Source organism: Cetorhinus maximus, chromosome 7, assembly GCF_964194155.1.
Source record: "Cetorhinus maximus chromosome 7, sCetMax3.hap1.1, whole genome shotgun sequence".
In the NCBI taxonomy this organism is placed as follows: domain Eukaryota; kingdom Metazoa; phylum Chordata; class Chondrichthyes; order Lamniformes; family Cetorhinidae; genus Cetorhinus; species Cetorhinus maximus.
Window position 1 is genome coordinate 52,695,537 of NC_135885.1, and position 24,898 is coordinate 52,720,434.

The 24,898-nt window shown below is 42.8% G+C and overlaps 1 protein-coding gene across 3 annotated transcripts in view; it reads right to left on the reverse strand.

Moving 5' to 3' along the window:
- atm (ATM serine/threonine kinase) overlaps positions 1 to 24,898 on the reverse strand; it is a 173,695-nt gene that overhangs the window by 19,424 nt on the left and 129,373 nt on the right. For all 3 annotated transcript variants that reach the window (XM_078545491.1, XM_078545493.1, XM_078545492.1), the window contains 9 exons: positions 20,096 to 20,303; positions 15,972 to 16,085; positions 13,100 to 13,249; positions 10,927 to 11,065; positions 10,183 to 10,265; positions 8,458 to 8,598; positions 4,313 to 4,429; positions 1,174 to 1,323; positions 398 to 563 (listed from right to left, as the gene is read on the reverse strand). In XM_078545491.1, the coding sequence (XP_078401617.1) occupies positions 398 to 563; positions 1,174 to 1,323; positions 4,313 to 4,429; positions 8,458 to 8,598; positions 10,183 to 10,265; positions 10,927 to 11,065; positions 13,100 to 13,249; positions 15,972 to 16,085; positions 20,096 to 20,303 (1,268 nt within the window). The remainder of the gene's footprint in view (positions 1 to 397; positions 564 to 1,173; positions 1,324 to 4,312; positions 4,430 to 8,457; positions 8,599 to 10,182; positions 10,266 to 10,926; positions 11,066 to 13,099; positions 13,250 to 15,971; positions 16,086 to 20,095; positions 20,304 to 24,898) is intronic.

The following is a 24,898-nucleotide window of genomic DNA, read 5'->3' on the forward strand; positions in this document are numbered from 1 at the left end:
TCCCTGACCGGCCCCTGCTGAGAAGAGGGATATTCAAAGTCTAAAAGCAAAATACTGCGGATGCTGGAAATCTAGAACAAAAACCAAAATACCTGCAAAAACTGAGCAGGTCTGACAGCATCTGCGGAGAGGGATACAGTTGACATTTCGAGTCCATATGTTCTGATGAAAGGTCATAAGGACTTGAAACGTCAACTGTATCCCTCTCCGCAGATGCTGACAGACCTGCTGAGTCTTTCCAGATATTCAAAGTCTGTCTGGTTCAAGATCTCCATTAATTAGTATGTTAATAATCAGGCATATTGACAGAGGCCTACAGTTCCTAGAATTGCATTTGTGTGACAATTAGGTAATTTGAAAAGCACTGATACATTACAATGATTAAGTAGTGATATACCTATTGAAGAAGTAGCTACACTTCGAGTGTATCCAAGCCGTTTTTCAAACCAATCAGCTGGATCCAAGAATTTTTCCATGCAGAAATATCGGAAAACAGGCCGGAAATTCTTACAGACATCCATGAAGACTTGATATTTAGCTTCAAAGCTTAGTTTCTGTGCTTCCTGTAAAGGTACGTTAAACATTGTGTAACATTTCGTGATGAATCGACAGATACTAATACCAAAACTCCTTTTTATTCTTTCTGTCATCGCAGAGAGACAATTCCTTGGCCAGTCTGTTACAGGCCATTAGAGGTACACAAAAGTACTGTGGTTTGACTCATCCTCTTTTCTTCCTGCCTCCTGTAGTAAATGATCTCATTATCTTTTCATACTAATTAACTTGTGGAATTTGAATTTCCTCTGTCCCAGTTTCCTCTTCATGAGCTACTTGATTATCAAGTAGTAAAACCTGCATTTAAAATGTTCTGGGCTGGGCTTAAAAAAAACCACTTCATAGTTGCTCTTGATAGCTTACCTTCATCTTTTTCTCAAGATCTTGCTGATGTAGTGCAACAGACCTTTAAAGAAATGGTGAAAATACTCCCAGCAATACCATATATAAAAGCAGCATTTGGTCCTTGTATTCAAATTTATCGTCAGCTTGAGTTTTATATTAAATGCTTAAACCAGTTTAAGACAGACTTGTACTTGATCAGTTACATAAAATGGCAAGATAATATTCTAAATGAGCGCCTTTATTTTTTTGAATCATCAATGCGCTGTGACTCACCGACATTCTTTTCCTGCAGTCTAGGCTGCTCCAGTCATTGGGCCGATACCTCTTATGGGCACCTTCATTCGGATTAACTAAATATTCCCCAATGGGCACAGTTCCTGTACACCACTCGAGAATGCCACTTCTCTGAGAAAGAGGAATGACCTGTTCAAGAATGAAGACAAAATATTCAGGTATATTGACATTCTGAACATTTCCATAGGATTACTTGCTGGAGCATAATTAGTGAAGAAATAAAAGACATTATTTCAAATTAAATGATGCATTTTATTTTCAAATTGCTAAGCCTAAATGTACTGGAATGCTTATATTGGAAGCATTATTGAATTTAAAATAATTTAGTAATTCCAGGGATAATGCAATTTCAATATATTTCCTCCTGTTTTACTTGTCTTTCTATAGGGGTGAATGTCATCGGATAGGTAGCTCCACCGCTACAACAACCACCACTGCCGCAGCTCTATTTTTGCTGGACAACTTGATCCTTCCTTTCCAGATGGCACACTCATCTGTTGGGTAAAACTGCTGATCAAGAACTTACTCCAGGGCAGATGCGAAGTGGTCAGGGTTTCCAATATTACATCAAAAGGCTGGCTTAGTAATTTTTCTATGTTGCACACGTTTTAGCTTGTAGAAATTATCAGGCAGAAGAATAAAGGACTATAACATATAGGCTTGCTTATAGCAGACTTACTAGGATAATGATAATTACAACAACCACTTGCATTTATGTAATACCTTTAATATAGAACAAGGTCCATTTTTCCTTATGCCTCAATCACCAAAGGACCTATTAAGAGGGCAGCCAAAAGCCTAGCGAAAAAGGTTGGTTGCAGGAAGGACATCAAAGAGGGTAGGGAGTTGAAGAGCTGGAGGCATTTAGGGAAGGAATTACAGTGTCGGGTCTACTTGGTGAAGCCAATGCTGCCAATGATAGGCTAATGGGAGAGGAAGAACTGTTCAAGAGACTGGAGCCAAAGGAATGGAGAACTCAGTTGGAGAAATAACTGAGGTAAAGGTCTGGATTTTCATCCTAAAAGAGGGTAGCAGGAGACGGGAAATTCCCCAGCTCGGCATACCTGCCTTGGGAGTAAGTGCCTACAAAGGGGATTCCTTCCGGGGGTGGGAGCAGTGCCAACTGGAGTTGGGCCCACTGCCCCCAAAAACAGTTCAGAAGCAGCTGGGTGCGGAGACAGGATGTTTAAAAGGTCCGCTTCAGTGCTATGGGACTTTGTCCTGGATACAATAAAAACAATAAAACAGAAAACAACCCTCAAGCCCTCACCACCATGCCCTCTCCATGTCAACTCATGCCCCCACCTACCCCCATGGACCCTCATACCCATCATGCCAACCTACGCCTCTCCATCTATCCCCCATGGCCCTTCATACCCTCCATGCCTCATTCTTGGCTGAGAGCCCAGACATCTATTAGTCTGTTGAAACAGCTGCGCCTAAGGGAAAACATTGCTTGATCGACAGCTTTCTCTCAGACCTATTTCTCAATTGCTCAAATGTTTATTTGCACAAGATAAAGAGGTGGCAAGTGCTTAAAGGGCTGGTTGATTGACATTAGGTCTGTAGTAAAAGGAGTTTTTGTAAGAAAGTTATGAATGAATGACTGTCTTTTTAAGCTTTTTCACACATGACATATAGGGTTCATTGGTTCTGTACAGAGTGTGTACTGGATGAATGGGCATTGAAGTGCCATGGGTTGGCATGGAGAATATGAGGGGCCATTGTGGATTTGTGGAGGGATATAGGTTGGCATGGAGGGTACAAGGGACCATTGTGGGTGGGTTGAGGGGCATAGGATGCCATGGCAGGTACAAGGGGCCATGGGGATCAGTGGAGGGGCATAGGTTGTCATAGAGGGTATGAGGGGCCATGAGGATTGGGTGAAGGGGCATAGATTAGCATGGAGTTATAAGGGGCCAGAGGGGTGACTGGAGGGGCACAGGTTGGCATTGGGGGCATGGACCTTTCAAAAGGTTCCCTCATCCAGATTATGGTTCACACCTCTGAGGTGACCCAGGACTTATTGAAAAGCTGGCCCAGCTCTACAAAAATTGTGGATGACCAGGAGATGCCTATCCCCGCAAAGGAGCCAGCTAGGTCAGGAGTGCAAAGTGCAGTATAGCGACTTGCACCCTTATCCCACACTGACAAAAACTGGGGACACCAGGAATGGGGACGGGAATCCCGGAATCAGATCCCAGCCAAAGGTCTGCGGAGTCTCCCCGGCCCTGCGAAACTCCAGCCCAAAGAGAGGGAGGCATTTGAACTTAAAGAAAATTTTAAACTCAAATTGAAAACCAGTATGGATCAATGACAAAAGGAGTAAGGAATGAAATACAACGGAGAAAAGAAGCCATTGCTAGAGATGCTCTGGCTATGATCGGATAGGTAAGAGTAGAACCAAGTAAGAACAATCCCATCCAACTGGAAAACATGGGAGAGGTATTGGAGATGGACAACTTGGTCCACTGTGTCAAAGACAGCAGAGTAGCTACACCACAGCCAGTCACAAAAATGTTGTTTGTGACTTTTGTTGAAACTGTTTCAAGTGCCATGGAAGGGGCAGCAACCTGAATACAGGGATTCAAGCGTTATGTGAGAGAGGCACTGATTTAAGAGATGGAGTGGTGAACAGTGAGGTCAGTTTAATTCTGAAGAGCAGGGCGATTAGTGCAGTTTTGAAAGAAAGTTGGATAGCGCCTTAGTAAAAAGAACCATTTACAAAATCAACTAGCACAGGGACCACGAAGGGAAGTTGAGTTGTCAACATTTTAATGAGAATGGGATTAAGGAAGCAGAAGGTAGGTTTGACAGGCAGGGTGATCTTAGGGAGGGCATGCAGGGGATGGGAGAGAAACTAGAAGTGAAAAGTCAGGGGCAGGCTAGGAGGGGGAGTGGGAGGCACTTTGGGTTGGTGGGCAATGGAAAGGAGATAAGCAGCAGAGGCAAGAACTTGGATTTATATGTAGAAAACATTCTGAAATTTTACAGAAAGGAAACAAGAAGAATAGATGCCAAATCATGGGAAATGTTTAGGGGACATGATTGAAGGTGCATTAATCAGAACTTATCATCCAATATGCCATCCATTGCAATGTATATTATTGTAGGTTACCTTGTATGTGCGAATAGTCAGCTTCCTCTTTCTAGTATCTGCATTCTTCTGCAAAAGTGCATTACACATCTGAAAAACCTGTTGCATTACAGCATCCTGTCGCAGGTCATCTCGGCCCTGGAGAAGAAAGGTACAACTGAATTGGGTTAATAACTGGCTACAAACTCTATAGTGCATTGTCTGTACCTTGTCAACTGATGCAACATTTTGCATTTATATAGCACCTTTAATGTGGAAAATCATCCCATGATGTTTTGTGGAGATGTTAGAGAAAAAGGATGCCAAGCCAAAAGAGGAGACATTAGAATGATAACCAAAGATGGCCAAAGAGGTGGATTTTAGGGGGGTCTTAAAGAAGAAGAGGGAGGTGGAGGGTTATAGGGAGGGAATTCTAGACAAGGTGAAGGGGCAGCAATGTTTGGTGCAGGGCTTAGGTGGCTGAAGGCAAGGTTGCCAATGGTAGGGGGGTTGAACAATAGGTCAGAGCTTGAGAAATGGAGAGCTCAGTGGGATGATATGGCTGAAGGAGGTTAGAGAAAGGGAGACACAAGGCTAATAAGTACCAGGGGATTGAAAGCAACAGATAAAATAATTCAATCAAAATTCCAATTTGCATAAAATAAAAGACATCTTGAAAGCAAAAGTTTTGTCTATTCTGACTCTTTCACAGCCTGGCCTTGCATTACCTTTACCACCTTGCTGCACTTCACCATTTAGTCTTCCTCTTCAGAAAGATTCAATGCATTCTATACAATCAATAGGATTACAACATAAAGCTCTTGAACAAAAAGATGTTTAGAGGTGTGATGATGGGAACCAACTAATTAAAAATTAGTACCCAGATCCATCTTGGAATAACAGGAATAATGCTAAAACTGACACTAGCACAAGGGAAAATAAAATCAGGCAGAGTTCCCAAGTACAAGCAGTCTGCTCCCAGGCTACTGGCAGTATTCAGATCACTACAAGGAGATACACAACGATATAGCATGGTAGAGACACTCTCTCATTCTCCCCACCTCCTTGTAAAGAAATGGTCCCTGCTTGGTTCCTTCCACCTCTAAACACCCTTTTGTTCAAGAACTTTATGTCGTCAGCTCCCCAGGGAGCAGCAACTAGGTTATGATTAGTTAAGTTCATATTTTGTATAATTTTGGGACTTGTAAGGTGTTCTATGCTTTAACTAAAGTAAACCCTTTTGTTACTATGGTATTAATCTGCACTGAATCTTTCTGTAGTGTGAATGCTGTAGTGTGGGGTACCTAAATGGTAGACTGCAGTCTGCATCCAGACCAGGAGCTATTTACTTCTGGGTAGCAGCGTGTGATTGCCATTGGGCCACCACCATACACATTATCATAAGAAGCCACAAGTGAGGAAGGCTAACTGACAGAGTGCAGCAAAGTAAGAAAGGCTGTGCAAAGCCAGGCTTTGAATGGGTCAGAATAAAAGAAACTTTTGCTTTGAAGACTTCTTACATTTTATGCAAGTTGGAATTTTGATTGAAAGCAACAGATAAAATAATTCAATCTCACGATGCTTGTAAAACTTAATCAATGGTTTTCAACTTTAAACACTAAAATGGGGAAGCTTACCTATACAATTTAAATCTGATAATGAAAGAAACAGTGAGTACTGCTTTTAGCTGCTTAGTAATGGCAAGCAATAGTTGATGAGATTAAATATTTCAAGAGTTATTTTTCTTTATTATTTGGTGTTATTCAACTGATACAAAGGAGTGCTGAAAGATTGGTGGAATGAGACTCCCAGCTGTCTGAAACCTTAACTCCACCTCAAATAATGGCGATGGAGTCATTAGCATCATCGGGGGAAGGACACTGTGCGGATTAATGGTTAACAGCTGATGGTGGGCTAGAATGTTTGAGCTGTTCCAACATTGCAGAGAAAGTTCAGCAACAGCCTCAGAAAAAGAGCTGGAGAAACCTTCAGTTGCCAAAGGTGATGTCCCCCTGTTTCACATTTGATCCCCTCTGGGTTCCACTACCTTTTCACTTAGGTATTCTGGGATCTGTTGAAGAGCCAAAGCGGAACCTGCTCTCGATAGACATTGTATTCCATTTGGCCTATCAAGAGACAGACTTGATGGAACTTCCTGGTGTAGCCAGGACTCCTCCAGACACCCTCACCTGGGATGGTGGGCTAGGGGAAGGAGGCTGGCGCCAGGCACAAGATTTGCTCATGGTCTCCTATCAGAATTTCTTGGCCTTCTCTTCAATGGAATTCTTACAGAACTTTGATCTGCCCCATTTTCAAACTCTGTCTGGCAGTTTCACTAGAAATGCCCAAGGCTAGGATGGAAATTCAGCCCCATTACATCTAAGTAAGTTCTGAAGGAGATAGCTGAAGAGATAGTGGAGGCGTTAGTGGTGATCTTTCAGGAATCACTGGAGTCAGGGAGGGTCCCAGAGGACTGGAAAATCGCTAATGTAACCCCCCTGTTTAAGAAGGGAGTGAGGTAAAAGACAGGAAATTACAGGCCGATTAGCCTGACCTCGGTCCTTGGTAAGATTTTAGAGTCCATTATTAAGGATGAGATTTCAGAATACTTGGAAGTGCATGGTAAAATAGGGCAAAGTCAGCATGGTTTCATCAAGGGGAGGTCATGCCTGACAAATCTGTTAGAATTCTTTGAGGAGGTAACGAGTAGGTTAGACAAAGGAAAGCCAATGGATGTTATCTACTTGGAGTTCCAGAAGGCCCTTGACAAGGTGCCGCACAGGAGGCTGCTCAGTAAGATAAGAGCCCATGGTGTTAGAGGCAAGGTACTAGCATGGATAGAAGATTGGCTGTCTGGCAGGAGGCAGAGAGTGGGGATAAGGGGGTCCTTCTCAGGATGGCGGCCGGTGACTAGTGGAGTTCTGCAGGGGTCAGTGTTGGGACCACAACTTTTCACTTTATACATTAATGATCTAGATGAAGGAACTGAGGGCATCCTGGCTAAGTTTGCAGATGATACAAAGATAGGTGGAGGGACAGGTAGTATTGAGGAGGTGGGGAGGCTGCAGAAGGATTTGGACAGGTTAGGAGAATGGGCAAAGAAGTGGCAGATGGAATAAAACGTGGGGAAGTGTGAGGTCATGCACTTTGGTAGGAAGAATAGAGGCATAGACTATTTTTTAAATGGGGAGAGAATTCAGAAATCTGGAGTGCAAAGGGACTTGGGAGTCCTAGTCCAGGATTCTCTTAAGGTTAACTTGTCGGTAGTTAGGAAGGCAAATGCAATGTTGACATTTATTTTGAAAGGACTAGAATATAAAAGCAGGGATGTGCTGCTGAGGCTTTATAAGGCTCTGGTTAGACCACATTTAGAATATTGTGAGCAATTTTGGGCCCCGTATCTCATGAAGGATGTTCTGGCCCTGGAGAGGGTCCAGAGGAGGTTCACGAGAACGATCCCAGGAATGAAAGGCTTAACATATGAGGAACGTTTGAGGACTCTGGGTCTAGACTCGATGGAGTTTAGAAGGATGAGGGGGGATCTGATTGAAACTTGTAGAATACTGAAAGGCCTGGATAGAGTGGACGTGGGGAAGATGTTTCCATTAGTAGGAGAGACTAGGACCCGAGGGCACAGCCTCAGAGTAAAGGGAAGACCTTTTAGAACAGAGATGAGGAGAAACTTCTTTAGCTAGAGAGTGGTGAATCTATGGAATTCATTGCCACAGAAGGCTGTGGAGGCCAGGTCATTGAGTGTATTTAAGACTGAGATAGATAGGTTCTTGATTGGTAAGGGGATCAAAGGTTTCGGGGAGAAGGCGGGAGAATGGGGTTGAGAAACTTATCAGCCATGATTGAATGGCGGAGCAGACTCGATGGGCTGAATGGCCTAGTTTCTGCTCCTATGTCTTATGGTCTTATGGGTTGTGGGCTGGTTTCACGCATGTAGCAATTTAATCCTCTGCCCCTCCCGAGCATTGTGGAGGAATTAAAATTATTCCCTACATCTTATTTTTGTGTATTCAAATTTTCCAATAGTTCTAAATCATACAAGCAAAACCTCTTTAATAAAAGCAAAATACTGCGGATGCTGGAAATCTGAAACAAAAGCAAAAATTGCTGGAAAAACTCAGCAGGTCTGACAGGTATTGAAGCAAAACCCCTTGTTCTCCTCCATTATAAATTACCTTGACTAGTTGCCTTCTCTCTTTCCCATCTGACCCCACACAATCAATAATTTTTGGAAGATTCACTCCTCCTGCTAAGCGAAACTGAGACCCAAATGATTTCACAGTTATTATATTTTCGTATCTTCCAGATGGATCAACCTGAAAATACACAAAATGTTCAAACAATTTATAACTTACCACTGAAAATTCACATAAGTACTTTAAATTTGGTATGGGTGCAAAAAAGCACTTTGGGGTTTCCCTGAAGATGCTTGCATCTCCTCATTGTATTTTAAGCTTTGTTCCATGAGGCCACATTGGCAAAGGCTACATTTTAAGCCTATTTAAAAATGAAATGGACCCGTAATCCACGTCTTCCCTCTACAAAGCAACAAAAGATTCACAATGAAAACTTTAACAAAGGAACTTTAGCAGAGGATATTAAAAAACGCATTGATGCAAGATCATCCGCTGTGTCCTATTAGATTGTCTCAGAAAGAATCTTTGAAATTTGAACCCAAATAAATAATTACATAAGCACAAAGTGACAAATACTTCTGAAATACAAACAGTTGCCCATCTGATCAGGAATCAGTCAGTACAAAGTACTCATCAAATTGAAATGCATTAGTGGACAGCTTTCTGCAGCCATAGTGATGGTATCTAGCACTGCTAGGTCAAAGAAAACTCAACTAATGCATAGTTAAGGTTCCTTTACTTAGTTGCAACACATTTTAATAGAATATATATATACACTTCTGGAGAAGGCCTCATCATTTACTTCTTAAAATCATTGGTTGAATACATCAACTAAAAGAAAAGATAAGGTCAACATGAAGAGTAGGGTGGTGCAGCACATTGGAACTTTGGGGAGTGGGCTTAAGCCCATTTTTTCTAAATGGTGAAATGCCTGCCTTAACTATTTTGCAAGCTGCTGCACAAAGATAAGCTGGACACATTTGGTGAAGTTGGGAAGGGAAAATTCAAGGAAGAAAAGAAAAATTACTTGCCACAGCTTTTGTGCATTGTTCAAGTTAAAATTGGCAGATAGTTACTGCACTCTCAGTTGGTAAACTAATGACGGGAAATGCATTAAAAAATGCAGACAAGAATGTGAGAATGATAAAGCTTTTAACCCTTCTACTAACTCCCTCGTCCAAATACTGCTCATGACCATTTGAAGTGGCTTTCCTTTCACAAATACAGATCCAATTGCTTGACCCAGGTCCGATCCAATTTTGAGTTGAATGTCAATCTGATGTACGAGTAAGTTATAGTTACTATACAGGTCAGGACTCACACAAATACTACAATATAATACTGCCAACTAAACAATGCTGTAAAGGAACTGAGACAGGAAAAAAAATCTGCATGCCTATTGTATACAGCTGGGTCCATTGCAAAACCAAACAACAATGGCTTAATGGTTTAATATAACAATCTGTAATCTTAAAAGAAATCCTGGTTCCAATATAATTACTGTCGATGCTGGAAGGGGGAAGCACTCATATGGTTTACACTTCCATAAATTGTGGGCCAGGATCAAGGTTCCCTCTAATTTTTTGGGGGTGTGCTGGTGATTTACTTAAGAACATGGTCCCTATAAATTTGTTTTGCACAGTCGTGCACATATGGCGATTTAAAGGGACTGACTTGTGCAGGGCTTGTGTAGGGACTTTTGGGTTGTGTGCAGCAGGGAACATTGACCAGGATCCTCCCTAATGAGATACATTCCTGGCTCACCTTGAGTTCCATGGTGGGAATAACAACTTCATCAAGATCTTTTAATTTTGTGATAGGCTGCGTTGAAGGAATATCAATGGCTTCTGGAGAGAACAAAATAAACCAAAAAGGTACGGTTATACTGAAGTGATTCATTATCCGAAACTTTAAGAATGCAGGAAAGCATGAAACAAGAAAAATCTCAGGCCAATTCCTTCCAAAGACCACCAATAATTTACTCAACCACATATAAGCTCCAAAGTGAAGCCTTTACAAAATTTCTGTCCGCTTCCTTCCCCTAACAGGTAGCTTAAGTGACCATGCCAAATATCAGAACGCTTTTAGGAGGTGAGGGTATCTAAGCCTCCTTTGTGCTTTGAAAACCCCTTCACACTTTGACAAATGTTAGAGCACAACGGACCTGGGATAGCCTTATAGATACCCTTTTCTAGCAATAGCATCTAATGGAATTATATTCCTTCTCTTGTGGTAGTAACAAGACTAGGACAGCTCATCCATCTTTTACATGGAACTATTACTCAGGAGAGGGACAATAATAGACAAACAAAAACAGCCTGAAAGATGAAAGTGAGGCAAAGCACTTCAAGAACCCAATACTCTATGGATATCCTTAATATCAGGGCTCAGCATGACTGATTCAAAACAATTGCCCTTTTCTGATGTGGGTTTTCATATATTCTTGTCTGCCAAGTTTAAAACCAGGGTTATTAAACAATGTATTACTTATATTCATTGAATACTTACTTCTCTCCATCTTCCATTTAGTGGCATCCATGTTTGCAAGGGTGATTAAGGCATCACATAATTTCTCCATATTCTTTACCATTTTAGCTTTAGATTTTCGCACTTTGTTTATTATGTTGCTGGCAGCATCCATTCTTCCCTAAAGCAATGCAATGAAGTGTAACTGAATGAAGGCTTAAAGGCAATCTGAAATGTAGACTAATGGAGAGATCCACAAAACATTTGGAATGGGTCAAATTAGCATCTTTACTGCAACAGTGCTTCTTTAACTACAGGATTTCTAGTTTTTTTTTACCAAAGATTCTAACAGAATCAAAACTTCGCAGCCTGGAAAAAAACTACATAAAGCTGTCCATTGTGTAAAAACAGCCCTAGGAAAACAAATACAAATTTTGTCAAGAATCAGTCACTAAATATGAAAGTCTTCTCCTGAGCTGAAAAGGCAGGTTTATATCTGATGGCTCAATATTATCTGAGGAATGAGCACTATTTCCTTGAAATTTGCCTATTATAATTTCAGAATTTACCATCTAAAAGAAAACAGCTTCCTAACTGCTAATCTCGTTCCGTGATTAAGTCCTCCTTTAGGATTCAAGTTTGATACCAACATTACAACTGCTCCTTCATCAAGTCTAGGTTTATGCGGCGTGCTCATAGAATTAGACTGTGTAGAAACTATAGAGGATATACTGGAGACTGTAATCATCATCTTCATCACCAGAATCAACGAAAAATGTATTCTTTTCACTCACCTGACAGCTGTTCTAAAGCTTTTTAATTAAAATCTAATGAATGTTCATTTTTAGCTCAAAGAATAGCTTTGGAATAATAAGTTGCATCAAATAACTGCCTTGCCATTTTGCCACACACAACCAATTTCATCATCTCATCCATCCCTTCCCGTGCCACTTCATCTCTCCCATGTTATCCCCATCCCTCTCATCAATCCCACTCCATCCCTCATGGAAGCAATCTCTCCAGCCAGGGTAACTTTGTTGTTGGGCTCCCCTTGCCTTCTGCTGTTTTCATTCTCCACCAACACCTCCCCACCCCATCACTGCTGCCACTAGCAAGTGTTTGTAGCCACACTTGCATCACACACCAGTCCTCCGCTTGCACCAGACACTACCTATCAACAGACACACCCCTTAAACTGACCAATCAAAACATTCTGGACAGACAAAAACCGAATATTATTATTACAGATTCCCCATCTATGAAATATCAGTGTTCTTGCAAGTGTGAAAGAGACCCTAAACTCCAAAATACAGATTTGCGGCAGGTCACAAATGAAATGAATCAGTACATTTTTTTGAAAAAAAATAACTTTGGAGGAGGGGTCACCCATGCGAAAAGCCACAACCATATGAAAGACACTTCAGACCAAGCTACTGAAAAATCCACACAGATGGAGCTTTTGTTTTCCCAATATGGCGTGCACATTCTCGCTCCACTCACTCAAGTGCAGAGAGCTAAGACATAGATAGCCAGGAGTCAAGTGTGCAAAAGGGTTCTGCTGCAGTTTAACCTGCTAACATGGCACAGCCTATCAGTACAGACCCTCTGAGTCAGAGTCCTGAATTCAAGCACCACACCACGATAATCTAAGCAGACACTCCAGTGTGATGCTGGGGAAGTTCTGCATTGTTGAAGGTACCATTTGTCAGGGGAGATGACTGACTACTCACAGATGAATATAAAAAATTCAATAACACTTTTCAAAGCAGAGTGGGGAAATCCTGGTCCATATTAACCTTGAAACAACTACAACAAAACAGATTAATTAGCAGTTTTTCTGATTTGTGGGAAAATGTTTTGCAAAATATGGCTACTATGCTGGCCTATATAACAATGGCTACATTTGAAAAGTAACTAATTTGCTATGAAACATTGGGACACCCTGAAGGCATGGGAGGAACTGTGTAGATACAAGTTATATCTTTCAATGGCTTTTGCTTCTTGTCCAGTCATGGCCACTCGTTTCAGCACTGCATAGCAAGGTTATTTGGAGCACAGCAGGAAGCCTCTCCAGATCCCATGAATAAGACAGACTGGGTGGTCAATCAATGGTGCGCTAGAAAACTACAAACTCACTTAACACAAATCATAGATTCCAGAGTCTGTACAGAGGATTAATTTAGTTCCAATCATTTATCATGTTTTACCAACAAACCTGATCCAGATGAGACAAATCTTTTCTTGTATGCTTCCCTCTCTTCAGCACTTCAGGTGTTCCTAGAATGTCATCTTTGTTTGCATTGGATAAAGCCAAGATAATAAATAGCGTGTGATGAGGGTGATCCAATGAAGTTCTTTCAATTAGCTGTGATATTAATAGAAAGTAAAGTTATGAGCGTGTATTGTTAAATCATGAAATGGAATTCACTGAAGGAAACACAAGCTGGAATTTTACTCGAAGGATCTGCCGGGGCCAAATGCAGGCCCCAAGCCCAATCAGCAGGCTGGCATCACCACTGATATAGGTGGCCACCGCTGAGGCTGCAAAGGAGAGGAGGGGAGGCCTTCAGATTGAACTGTCGAGAAGAAAGTTTCTTAATATAGCGGGGCCAGGTAGGCTGGCCCCAAGATCGGAGGGGCGAACCCTCCAACAACAGTGTCGGGCAATTGCTGCCAGGCCTTGGGCCATTGAGCATTCAAAAAAGGAAGGCTCCCCCAACACTACCTGGGAAACAGCTGGGTGGCCACCTTCATGTACCTGGCAGTCTCCTGACGCATGTGGGCTGTTCCAATACCAGTAACATGGCAACAGGGATGTAAATTGGCCATTAATAGGCCAGTTAATTGGATTACTGGTCACCTGCTTCCTGCTGGCAGGCAACCAACCTAATGCTATTTCCATTGTCCAAAACATCTCATGGCGGTGGGAAGATGTCAGGCTTCCCTCCCGACTCCCAGCCCATCTCCAGAGGGCTGGTAAAAGCCCAGCAACATTCGTGGGGGTGTGGGCGTCACTGGCTAGGCCACCATTTATTGCCCACTCTTAATTGCCAATGAGAAGGTGGTGGTGAGCTGCCTTCTTGAACGTTTGCAGTCCATGTGGTGTAGATACACCAACGGTGCTGTTAGGGAGGGAGCTCCAGGATTTTGACCCAGCGACAGTGAAGTAACGGCGATATATTTTCAAGTCAGGATGGCGAGTGGCTTGGAGGGGAACATCCAGGTGGTGGTGTTCCCAAGTGTCTTCTGCCCTTGTCCTTCTAGGTGGTAGCGGTCCTGGGTTTGGAAGGTGCTGTCGAAGGAGACTTGGTGAGTTCCTGCAATGCATCTTGTAGATGGTACACACTGCTGCCACTGTGCATTGGTGGTGGAGGGAGTGAATGTTTTTGGATGTGGCGCTAATCAAGTGGGCTGCTTTGTCCTGGATGGTGTCAAGCTTCTTGAGTGTTGTTGGAGCTGCACTCATCCAGGTAAGCAGAGAGTATTCCATCACACTCCTGACTTGTGCCTTGTAGATGCTGGACAGAATTTGGGGAGATAGGAGGTGGGTTACTCACTGCTGGATTCCTAGCCTCTGGCTTGCTCTTGTAGCTACAGTATTTATATGGCTGATCCAGTTCAGTTTCTAGTCAATAATAACCCCCAGGATGTTGATAGTGGGGGATTCAGTGATGGCAATGCCATTGAACATCATGGGGCGATGGATACATTCTCTCTTGTTGGAGATGATCTTTGCACTCGTGTGACGCGAATGCTACTTGCCACTTGTCAGCCTAAGCCTGGACATTGTCCAGGACTTGCTGCATTTGGACATGGACTGCTTCAGTATCTCAAGAGTCTCGAATGGTGATGAGCACTGTGCAGCAATCATCAACGAATATCCTCACTTCTGACCTTATGATGGAGGAAGGTCATTGGTGAAGCAGTTGAATATGGTGGGGCCTAGGACACTACCCTGAGGAACTCCTGCAATGATGTCCTGGAACTGAGATGATTGACCTCCCACAACCACAATCATCTTCCTTTGTGCTAGGTATAACTCCAACCAGCGGAGAGTTTCCCCCAATTCCCACTGATTCCAGTTTTGCTAGGTCTCCTTGATGCCACACTCAGTCAAATGCTGCCTTTATGTCAAGGGCAGTCACTCTCACCACACCTCTGAAGTTCAGCTCTTATGTCTATGTTTTGACCAACTAAAGCCTTTTAAACTAAATCACTTGCTGAACTACTTTTGAACAATGAATTATTTTTATTTCCCCTTCCTGTTTTTGTAAGAAAAAACTCTGCGCTCCTTTTACCCTCTCCAAATCCCATACAATATTGCTGTCCCCAACATTCTCCCACTATATCTATGACTAACAGGGTCAAATTGCCATCCAATTTGACCATTTCCTCTAAGGAAGGGCTTCACTATTGCTTTTCTCTGACAGCTCAGCTGAAATTTAGAATTGAACAGTGCAGCAGTGATTAAATATGTAGGACAATGACCTGCCTACCAACAATCTTTAACAAAGTTTTCATGAAGCAATTTTATAAAAGAAATACATTTTTTGATTGTTTGTCCCAAAACCCATTTAGAAGAGAATTGGATTGCAGATCAAAAATACTGAATTAAAGATAATGTAAAACTATCCTGCCCTACCTATATTGCTCTGATTATTCATGAATCAGGTCATTACCAACGGAACAATCCCACTGAGTAATAATGTGTATTCCTAGACTTTGCAGTAGTTAAGATTACAAAAAAAATTGTACAAGATTTAAGATCATACACAGTTTTGCATGCAAGGGCCAACAGCAGCATCCAAATAATCAGGCCATCCCAAACGTTTTCCTACTGTGACTCCATTTTAATGTTTAAAATTAGTATGGCCCCAGAGAGAGACAGTGAGTGAGCCAGTGGCTCCACTTGACATTGCTGCCTCAGAACTTTGGGAGCCCCATATCGAACCATCCACAAATCTATTAGAAACGTATCCATTTGATGGAGAGAATAATCACCTTCAGAAAAAAAAGCTAAAAAGTCCCAGAAACATATTTTCTTGGCCCCAATTGTAGTAGGTTGTGGACAAACAAAAACAGAGTACCTTGTTTAATACTTCATGAAACTTTTGCCCTCCTGGCATCTTTGTTCCCATACGAGCAGCCAGCTGGTACATTAAAGGTAAAAACTTGTAAGATGGAATCTTTTCTACACCTTTCTGTTAAAAAGGGAAGTCAAAAAAGGTAAGAATGCTTTTTAGCCCTTCCTGTTGTGCAAAGTACAAACAGCTCAAACAATTTTAAATCTAGATTTTGGTTTGTATTTTGTTTACTTGCTTAAAATAATTTGATGGGGGTGGGAGAGAAGTGACTTTCCCTGGATAAATTAGGTGCTAAAGAGCTTCCGAGGTGGCTAAGATGGGGTCTTGAGCTGCAACCCTGTTTAAACAGCCTTTAGTGCAAGATGCCATCTTGGTAAAGGACCTGAAGCACATGCTACTTTCATCTACCAAGAGGATCATTAAGAACCTGATTGATAATAAAATGGCCTGCTAGCATTCTTTAGAAGAAGGTACATGGCATTTCAGTGCTTCAATTATTGTGTCAACCATGGCTCAGTTGGTAGCACTCTCACCTCTGAGTGGCAAGGTTCAAGTCTCATTCCAGGGCTTGAACAGAAAAATCACGGCTGACACTCCAGTGCTGTACTGAAGGAGTGTTGCACTGTCAGAGGTGCCATCTTTCGGATGAGACATTAAACTGAGATCCCATTTGCCTGCTTGGGTGAATGTAGAAGATTCCATAGCACTATTTCAATGAAGTGGAGGGGAGTTATCCCCAGTGTCCCGGCCAATATTTATTCCACAATAAACATGACAATAACAGTTTATCTGGTCAATTTTCACATTGCTGTGTGCAAATTGGCTGGTGTATTTCCTACATTACAACAGTGACTACACTTCAAAAAATACTTCAATGGCTGCAAAGCACTTTGATGTCCGGTGGCAGGAAAAACACTATAAAAAGCAAGTCTTTTTTTCCCTCTTTTTAATGAGCCCACCTCACAGCGACTGGCTGAATAGGAATAAACAACTCATTGCTGAGGACTTTGGGCACAACTTAAACTATGCTCAACTTCCATTGTTCTCTTGTTGCTGATGGCTTGGAGGACACTTTGGAGACACATTGGGAGACTTTCTGAGGTACTTTGTCAAGACTTCACCAACACTCTATCAACTGGAGTATTGCTACCAGTTCTGGGCACCACACTTTTGTGTGAAAGGTTTTGAAGGATGTAAAACCATTATAGAGGGTGCAGAAAAGATTCATGAGAATTGTTCCAGGGATGAGGGACTTCAGTTATGTAGATAGATCAGAGAAGATGGGACTGTTCTCCTTGGAGAAGAGAAGGTTGAGAGAAGATTTGATAGAGGTATTCAAAATCATGAGGAGTCTGGACACAGTAGATAGGGAAAAAATGTTCCCAATGGTGGAAGGATTGAAAATCAGAGTGCACAGATTTATGGTATTTGGCAAAAGAAGCAATGACAACATGAAAAAAATTTCCATGCAGCAAGTAGATGGGATCTGGCACTGCTTGGAAGTGTGGTGGAGGCAGGTTCAATCCAGGGATTCAAAAGGGAACTGGATCATCATCTGGAAAGGAAAAATTAGTAAGGCTATGGGGAAAAAGCAGGGGCGTGGCATTAAGTGAATTGCTCCTGCAGGGAGCCAGCATGGACATGATGTGCCAAATGGCCTCCTTTTGTCCTGTAACCATTCTATGATTTAATCAGTAAACTCCCGAAGGAATAAAAACAGAAAATGCAGGAAAATCTCAGCAGGTCTGGCAGCATCTGTGGAGAGAGAAACAGTGTTAACGTCTTGAGTCCATATGACTCTTCTTCAGAGCTGACTCCCAAGGACTTCGCCTCAAGAGAATAAGTGCTGTGCTACTCCACCTTATAGGAATCATCCATCAGAAGAATGGGGCCACTTGCACATGGGCATTTTGCCAGGGGGGCACCTTGGTCTGGTCATGGAATGGGAGGAAGACAGAAGGACAGGCAGAGCAACACCAGTTGCTGCAGGAGAGAGGGTCAAGGTGGAGTCCTTCCAACTCTGCAGGTATAGGACGTCCTTCCTCCTCCGGACCTCCTCCACCGTTTGAGAACTGCGTGCCCTTCCATTCAGTCCCCAAACCATCCTGAAATACTCTGTTATGTGCCAGACAGCACAGTGCACATCGTATATACTACTCCATAAAAATTGCTTCTAATTGGTGCCTGAGAGCCAAACCTGCAGTTGTCTGTTTTAGTGCCTCCAGGGAAGTATAAATTATGTAATAATCAATTAATCTCAAAGTAATGGGTTAAAATCAGACAAACCGGTGTGTCTTATTAGCACAGCACCTACTTAGTGCCAGTTTTCATCAAAATTATAACAAATATAAACATTACTATATTAATTGCCAAGTGAAGTAGCACAGCTTAACAAGAGTGTTAGCACATTTTTTTTTAAGTTTTAGCTTTTGTGAACAATGTAATATCTTCATAACAACTCTTAAGGTCGGGAAGGATTTGTGTAGAACTTTCCTTATGAGGTTAGGTGGTATGGAGTCCAAGCCAGAGGTGACTTTATGCTTTGTAGGGAGGGGGCAGGTTTTACAGCACAAATAGCTGCTACTTGTTCCAAATTTCGTTACATTTTAATTTGCGTGACTGAAATTGGCAGTCCCATGAGTGACAGTTACTGATATGCTAACTTTCAAATTATGAAATATCAAACATAATTTAAAATATCTCATAATTGAAAGAATAATGCATTACAATAAAAGTTCATTTTGCTTTAGCAGGACAAGTGCCAGATCCAAAACAGATTAGTTTTTTTTTAAAACAACTGATCACTTAATAAGGGAGACAATAGCAGAATACTGTGGATGCTGGAAATGTGAAATAAAAGCAAAAAAATGCTGGAAATATTCAGGTCAGGCAGAATCTATGGAGAGAGAAAAAGAGTTAACGTTTCAGGTCAGTGACCTTTCATCAGAATGCAATGCAATAAGTGCCCATCTTTAATTAAGTAATTTCATTATAGCTGTATCAAAGGAAGGGGGATGTAAATTCTCAATACAAATATAAAAAGACAGGCAGACATCAATACCTAGGGCTAAATTTACCACTCCTTCATTAGTCAAATCTCATCCATTGAGTTATGAAGAGGTGGTAAATTTAGCCCATTCCATGACTGTTTTTAGCTTATATGAAGCTTTTGGGTCAGTACCGTACCAGGAAGCTTCCCAATGGTCATCAGTTCCAAGACTTTTGGAGGGCTATTTAGGAAACCCAGTGTATGAAAATCAAAGATCACCCTGGAATAAGAGATGCCTTACAGATTCTGTGATTTCCTTGCTCAGGCATTTTTTCTTATTCCAGGGTGGTCTTTGATTCCCATACATTGGGTTTCCTAAAGAGTCCTCCAATAGTCTCGTAACTGCTGAAAGCAAGTACACCATCTCAATAGGTTACTGTTGAGCCATTCAACACAAATGTGAAAAGGAGGAAGAACTGAATGGCAGGATTTGTGGTCAGGAGAGTGAAGGGATATTAGAGGGACAAGCCACCCGAGTTGTATTCGTCAGTCTGTACTAGTGAGTTATAAAATGCCATAGTCCTAGGAGCACACCAGTTCCTATTGTCTTTGTTGGAAATAGGTACAACCATTGAGAGCAGACAGGGAGAAAAGGCAGCAAACCTATTCAAAACCAGTTCTTTAAAATTTGTAAAAGTCATGCTTCTCTTCTAATATAAGATTCCCTTGGCCTGAGGTGAAAGGAAAAAAAAAAATAGCCAAATTTCCAAATTTTTTCTTATCCAAATATCTCCTGCTGGATCAAGTTTGTGGATGGTGGCTGGAAACAGAATTGGCTTATTCTTCATGCCCCACAAGTCAAACATCTTGTTGACTTTCAGAGCTGATGTATAAACTGGTCACTTGGGTGAGGTTTCAGACAATTGCCAGTATGGGTAGACTCATATTTAAAGTGGGAAAATTAGAGGGGATACAACATGTAAAAAGTTTGGAAACTATGTAGATTGGCTGAGTTTCAGTTTGATGATTGAGTAAATATGAAATGGTGAACAGAAAGGAATAAATCCCTCTCCCAAAAGAAATCTTAACAACTTTAAACAACTTGTCATCAGAAGCTCTGCATAGTTACCAGCATTACCTTCATGTTTTTGTTTACTTCTGGGACACTTGAATTTTCAAGCCACAAAGAGCAGAGTCTAAAAATGCGCATGTCATGTTCCTCTCCACTCTGCAAGCAATTGATGTAGTTCTCCACTGCTTTACACAGAAACTGCTTGCGATCCTCTTGCAATGCACACATTGCTCGTTCATCTAATTCACATTCTCGCTGTATCTTCACCACATATCTAGTAACCAGAAAACGTTTAGAATGTGTCAAAAATCAACTGAGGAAAGTTGTCTTTTCCCAAACTTTCAGACAGTTTGGCTCTCTGCATTTTCTTCCATTTGGGCCACTTATCATTACGTGTCCTTCACTAACCAGGAGGACAGGATAGTTAGTGCTGGAGAATTCCAGCAGGATGCATCCCTGGGATTTCTCTTCCCGTTCCTATGGAAAAGCATGCAGCTGCTTGTCCTGTCACAGACTAGCTCCACGTTTTAAATTGGTTTGACTAACCTAGAAGGAGTAATGAATGCCACCAGTATCGACATTTGTGGATCACACAATTCCTGTTCCGAACCCAGACCAATCTTTGAATCTAACTTACGGGGCTCCTTATGGAACTGCTTTAACAATTCTATATTTTGATATCAGTGGATCAACTCCATGGGCAGAATTTTCTGCCTGCTGGGCGGGCGGGCCCGACCCAATCTCCGGCGGGCGGGGAGCTGATCCCCGTCGGAGAAGCGGGCCCCGCTGCCATTTTAAGTGGGCGGGCCAATTAAGGCCCACCCAGCGTAACGCCTGGCAGGAAGCGCTTCCTGTGCAGGCGGGGGGGCAGGCAGGAGGTGGGGTGGGTGGAGGGGGGGAGATTCCCCAAATGTGAGAGTGCGCTCTTTCGGACATGCGCACGAAAGAGTGCACATCTCCCTGAGGCTAAGTGCTGCCTCAGGGAGATCACTTACACTTGTACAAACATTAAAAATAGAAAAGTAAAAAAATCCTTAACATGTCCCCCTCATATGACAATGTCACACGAAATGGGACATGTTAATAAATTTCACTAAAACTTTATTAAGTTTTTTAAACCCTACATGAAACCTCAATCCACCAGAGGATGAGGTTTCATGCTCTTTCTATTCCCCGCCGGGGCTCCTGGCCTGCACAGCAACCTTAAGGTTGGACGGGCAGGTCCTTTAATTGTTTAAATGATCCTGTCAATGGCCTCAAGTGGCCACTGACAGGTCGGCAAGCGCACAGCTGATTTGGCTGTGCCCCCACCTTCCTGAAAATTTAAATGGGGCGGGATGATGTCGGGGGTTCCCCCTGACGTCATCCCGCGTCATTTTGCGTGTTCGCGAGCGGGTCCCGCCCCCTGCTCGCCGACAGCAAAATTTAGCCCCATAATATGAAGGAAGACCTAAAAAAAAACCCTAATGGTGCTTTGTGAACCAAAAGGGCATATGCCATGTAATGGCTAGAGGACATAAATGCCATTAGACAGAAAAGACCAGGGCACTTAACTGGAACCAACAACAACTTGTATTTATATAGCACCTTGAACATAATGAGGCATCCCAAGGCATTTCACAGAAGAATTATAAAATGAAGTGTGACACCAAGCCACATAAGGAGATATAAGGTCATATTAAAGAGATGTGCTTTCAGAAGTATTTTAAAGGAGGAAAGTAAGTTAGAGAGCCAGAGGGGTGTCAGGCGGATATTTTGGAGCTTGGCGTCTAAGCAATTGAAGGCACGGCCACCAACGGTGGAACAATTAAATTTGAGGATGCTCAAGAGGCCAGAATTAGAGGAGTGCAGATATCTCATAAAAGTATAAGAAATCTGAGCTGTTGGCCATTTGGCCCCTAGAGCCAGCTCTGCCATTCAATAAGATCATGGCTGATCTGATTGCGGCCTTAGCTCCACTTTCTTGCCTGCCCCCCCGTAACCCCTGTAGATCAAAAATCTAACTCAGCCTTAAATATATTCAATGATCCAGCCTCCACAGCTCTCAATGGAAGAGAATTCCAAAGATTAACAACCCTCTGAGAGAAGAAATTCCTCCTCATCCAGTCTTAAATGGGGGACCCCCTTATTCTGAAACTGTGTGCCCTAGTTCCAGATTCCCCCATGATGGGAAACATCCTTTCAGCATCTACCCTGTCAAGTCCTCTCACAATCTTTTATGTTTCAATAAAATCACCTCTCATTCTTCTAAACTCCAATGTGTATAGGCCTAACCTGCTCAACCTTTCCTCTTAAGACTAACCTTTCAACCCAGGAATCAACCTGCTGAACCTCCTCTGACTGCCTCCAAAGCAAGAATATCCTTCCTTAAATAAAGAGACCAAAACTTTTTTTTTACTTTTGTGGGGTGTGAGCATGGTTAGTGAGGTTAGCATGTGTTGCTCATCCCTAACTGCCTTTCAGAAGGTGCTGGTGAGCTACCTTCCTGAACCATTGTGGTCTATCTGGTGTAGGTACTCTAAAGTGCTGTTCGGAAGGGAATTCCAGGATTTTGACTCAGCAACAGTGAAGAAATGGTGATATAATTCCAAGTCAGGATTGTGTGGGGCTTGGAAAGGAACTTGCAGATGGTGGTGATCACACGCATTTACTGCCCTTGTCCTTTTAGGTGGTAGAAGTTGCAGGTTTGGAAGATGCTGCTGAAGGAGCCTTGACATGTTGCTGCAGTGCATCTTGTATAGGGTACACACTGTGCATCAGTGGTGGAGGGAGTGAATGTTTAAGGTAGTGGATGGGGTGCCAATCAAGACGGCTGCTTTGTCCTGGATGGTGTCGAGCTTCGAGTATTGTTGGAGCTGCACTCATCTAGGCAAGTGGAGAGTATTCTATCACACTCCTGATTTGTGCCGTGAAGGTGGTGGACAGGCTTTGGGGAGTCAGGTGGTGAGTTACTCACTGCGTAATTCTCAACTTCTGACCTGCTCTTGTAGCCACAGTATTTATATAGCTGGTCCAGTTAATTTTCTGACCAACGGTAACCACCCCTGCAGTGGTGTCCTGGAATTGAGATGATTGACCTCTAACAACCACAACCATCTTGCTCTGTGCTGGTATGACTCCTGATTCCCATTGACTCCAGTTTTGCTAGGTCTCCTTGATGCCACACTCGGTCAAATGCAGCCTTGATGACAAGGTCAGGCATTTGCACCTCACCTCTGGAGTTCAGCTCTTTTGGCCATGTTTGAACCAAGGCTGTAGTGAGGTCAGGAGCTGAGTGAGCCTGGCAGAACTGAAACTGAGCGTCAGTGAGCAGGTTACTGCTAAGCAAATGCTGCTTGTTAGCACTGTTGATGAACCCTTCCATCATTTTACTGATGATCGAGAGTAGACTGATGGGATGGTAATTGGCCGGGTTGGATTTGTCCTTTTTGTTGACAGGACACACCAGGGCAATATTCCACATTACAGGGTAGGTGCCAGTGTTGTAGCTGTACTGGAGCAGTTTGGCTAGGTGTGCAGCAAGTTCTGGAGCACAAGTCTTCAGTACTATTGCCGGAATATTGTCAGGGCCCATAGCCGTTGCAGTATCCAGTGCCTTCAACCATTTCTTGATATCACGCAGAGTGAATCGAATTGGTTGAAGACTAGCATCTGTGATGCTGGGTACCTCTGGAGGAGGCCAAGATGGATCATCCACTTGCCACTTCTGATTGTTCCAAATGATTCAGCCTTATCTTTTGCACTGATGTGCTTGGCTCCCCCATCATTGGGGATGGGGATATTTGTGGAGCCTCCTTCTCCAGTGAGTTGTTTAATCGTCTGCCACCATTCACAACTGAATGTGGCAGGACTGCTATGCTTGGATTTGATCCGTTGGTTGTGGCATCGCTTAGCTCTGTCTTTCACTTGCTGTTTATGCTGTCTGGCACGCAGGTGTTGACTGTGTTGTAGCTTCACCAGTTTGACATCTCATTTTCAGGTATGCCTGGTGCTGTTCCTGGCATCCCCTCCAGCACTTTCCATTGAACCAGGATTGATCCCCTGGCTTGGTCGTAATGGTAGATTGGGGGATATGCCTGGCTATGAGGTTACTGATTGTGTTCGAATACAATTCTGCTACTGCTGATGGCCCACAGTGCCTCATGGTTGCCCAGTTGCTAGATCTGTTCAAAATCTATCCCATTTAGCACACTGGTAGTGCCACACAACACAATGGAGGGTATCCTCACTGTGAAGAGGGGGCTTCTTCTCCACAAGGACTGTGCAGTGGTCACTCCTACCGATACTGTCATGGACAGATGCATGGCCTCCAACAACCATCTTCCTTTGTGCTAGGGATAGCTCCAGTCAGTGAAGAGTTTTCTGCCTAATACTCAATGACTTCAATTTTGCTAGAGCTCCTTGATGCCACACTCGGTCAAATGCTGCCTTGGTTTCAAGGGCAGTAATAAGGTCAGGAGCCAAGAGGCCCTTGCTGAACCCAAGCTGAGTGTTGGTGAGCAAGTTATTGCTGGCTAAGTGCTGCTTGATAGCACTGTTGATGACATCTTCCACAACTTTGTTGATGATCAAGAGTAGACTGCTGGGGCGGTAATTGGCTGGATTTGATTTACCCTGCTTTTTTGTTGAAAGGACATACCTGGGCAATTTTCTACATTGTCAGATAGATGCCAGTGATGTGGCTGTACTGGAATAACTTGGCTAGGGGCGTGGCTAGTTCTGGAGCACAAGTCTTAAGTGCTACTGCTGGATGTTGTCACGACCCATAGCCTTTGCAGTATCTGGTGCCTTCAGCCGTTTCTTCATATCACATCGAGTAATTTGAATTGGTTGAAGACTGGCATCTATGAAACTGGGGAGCTCAGGACA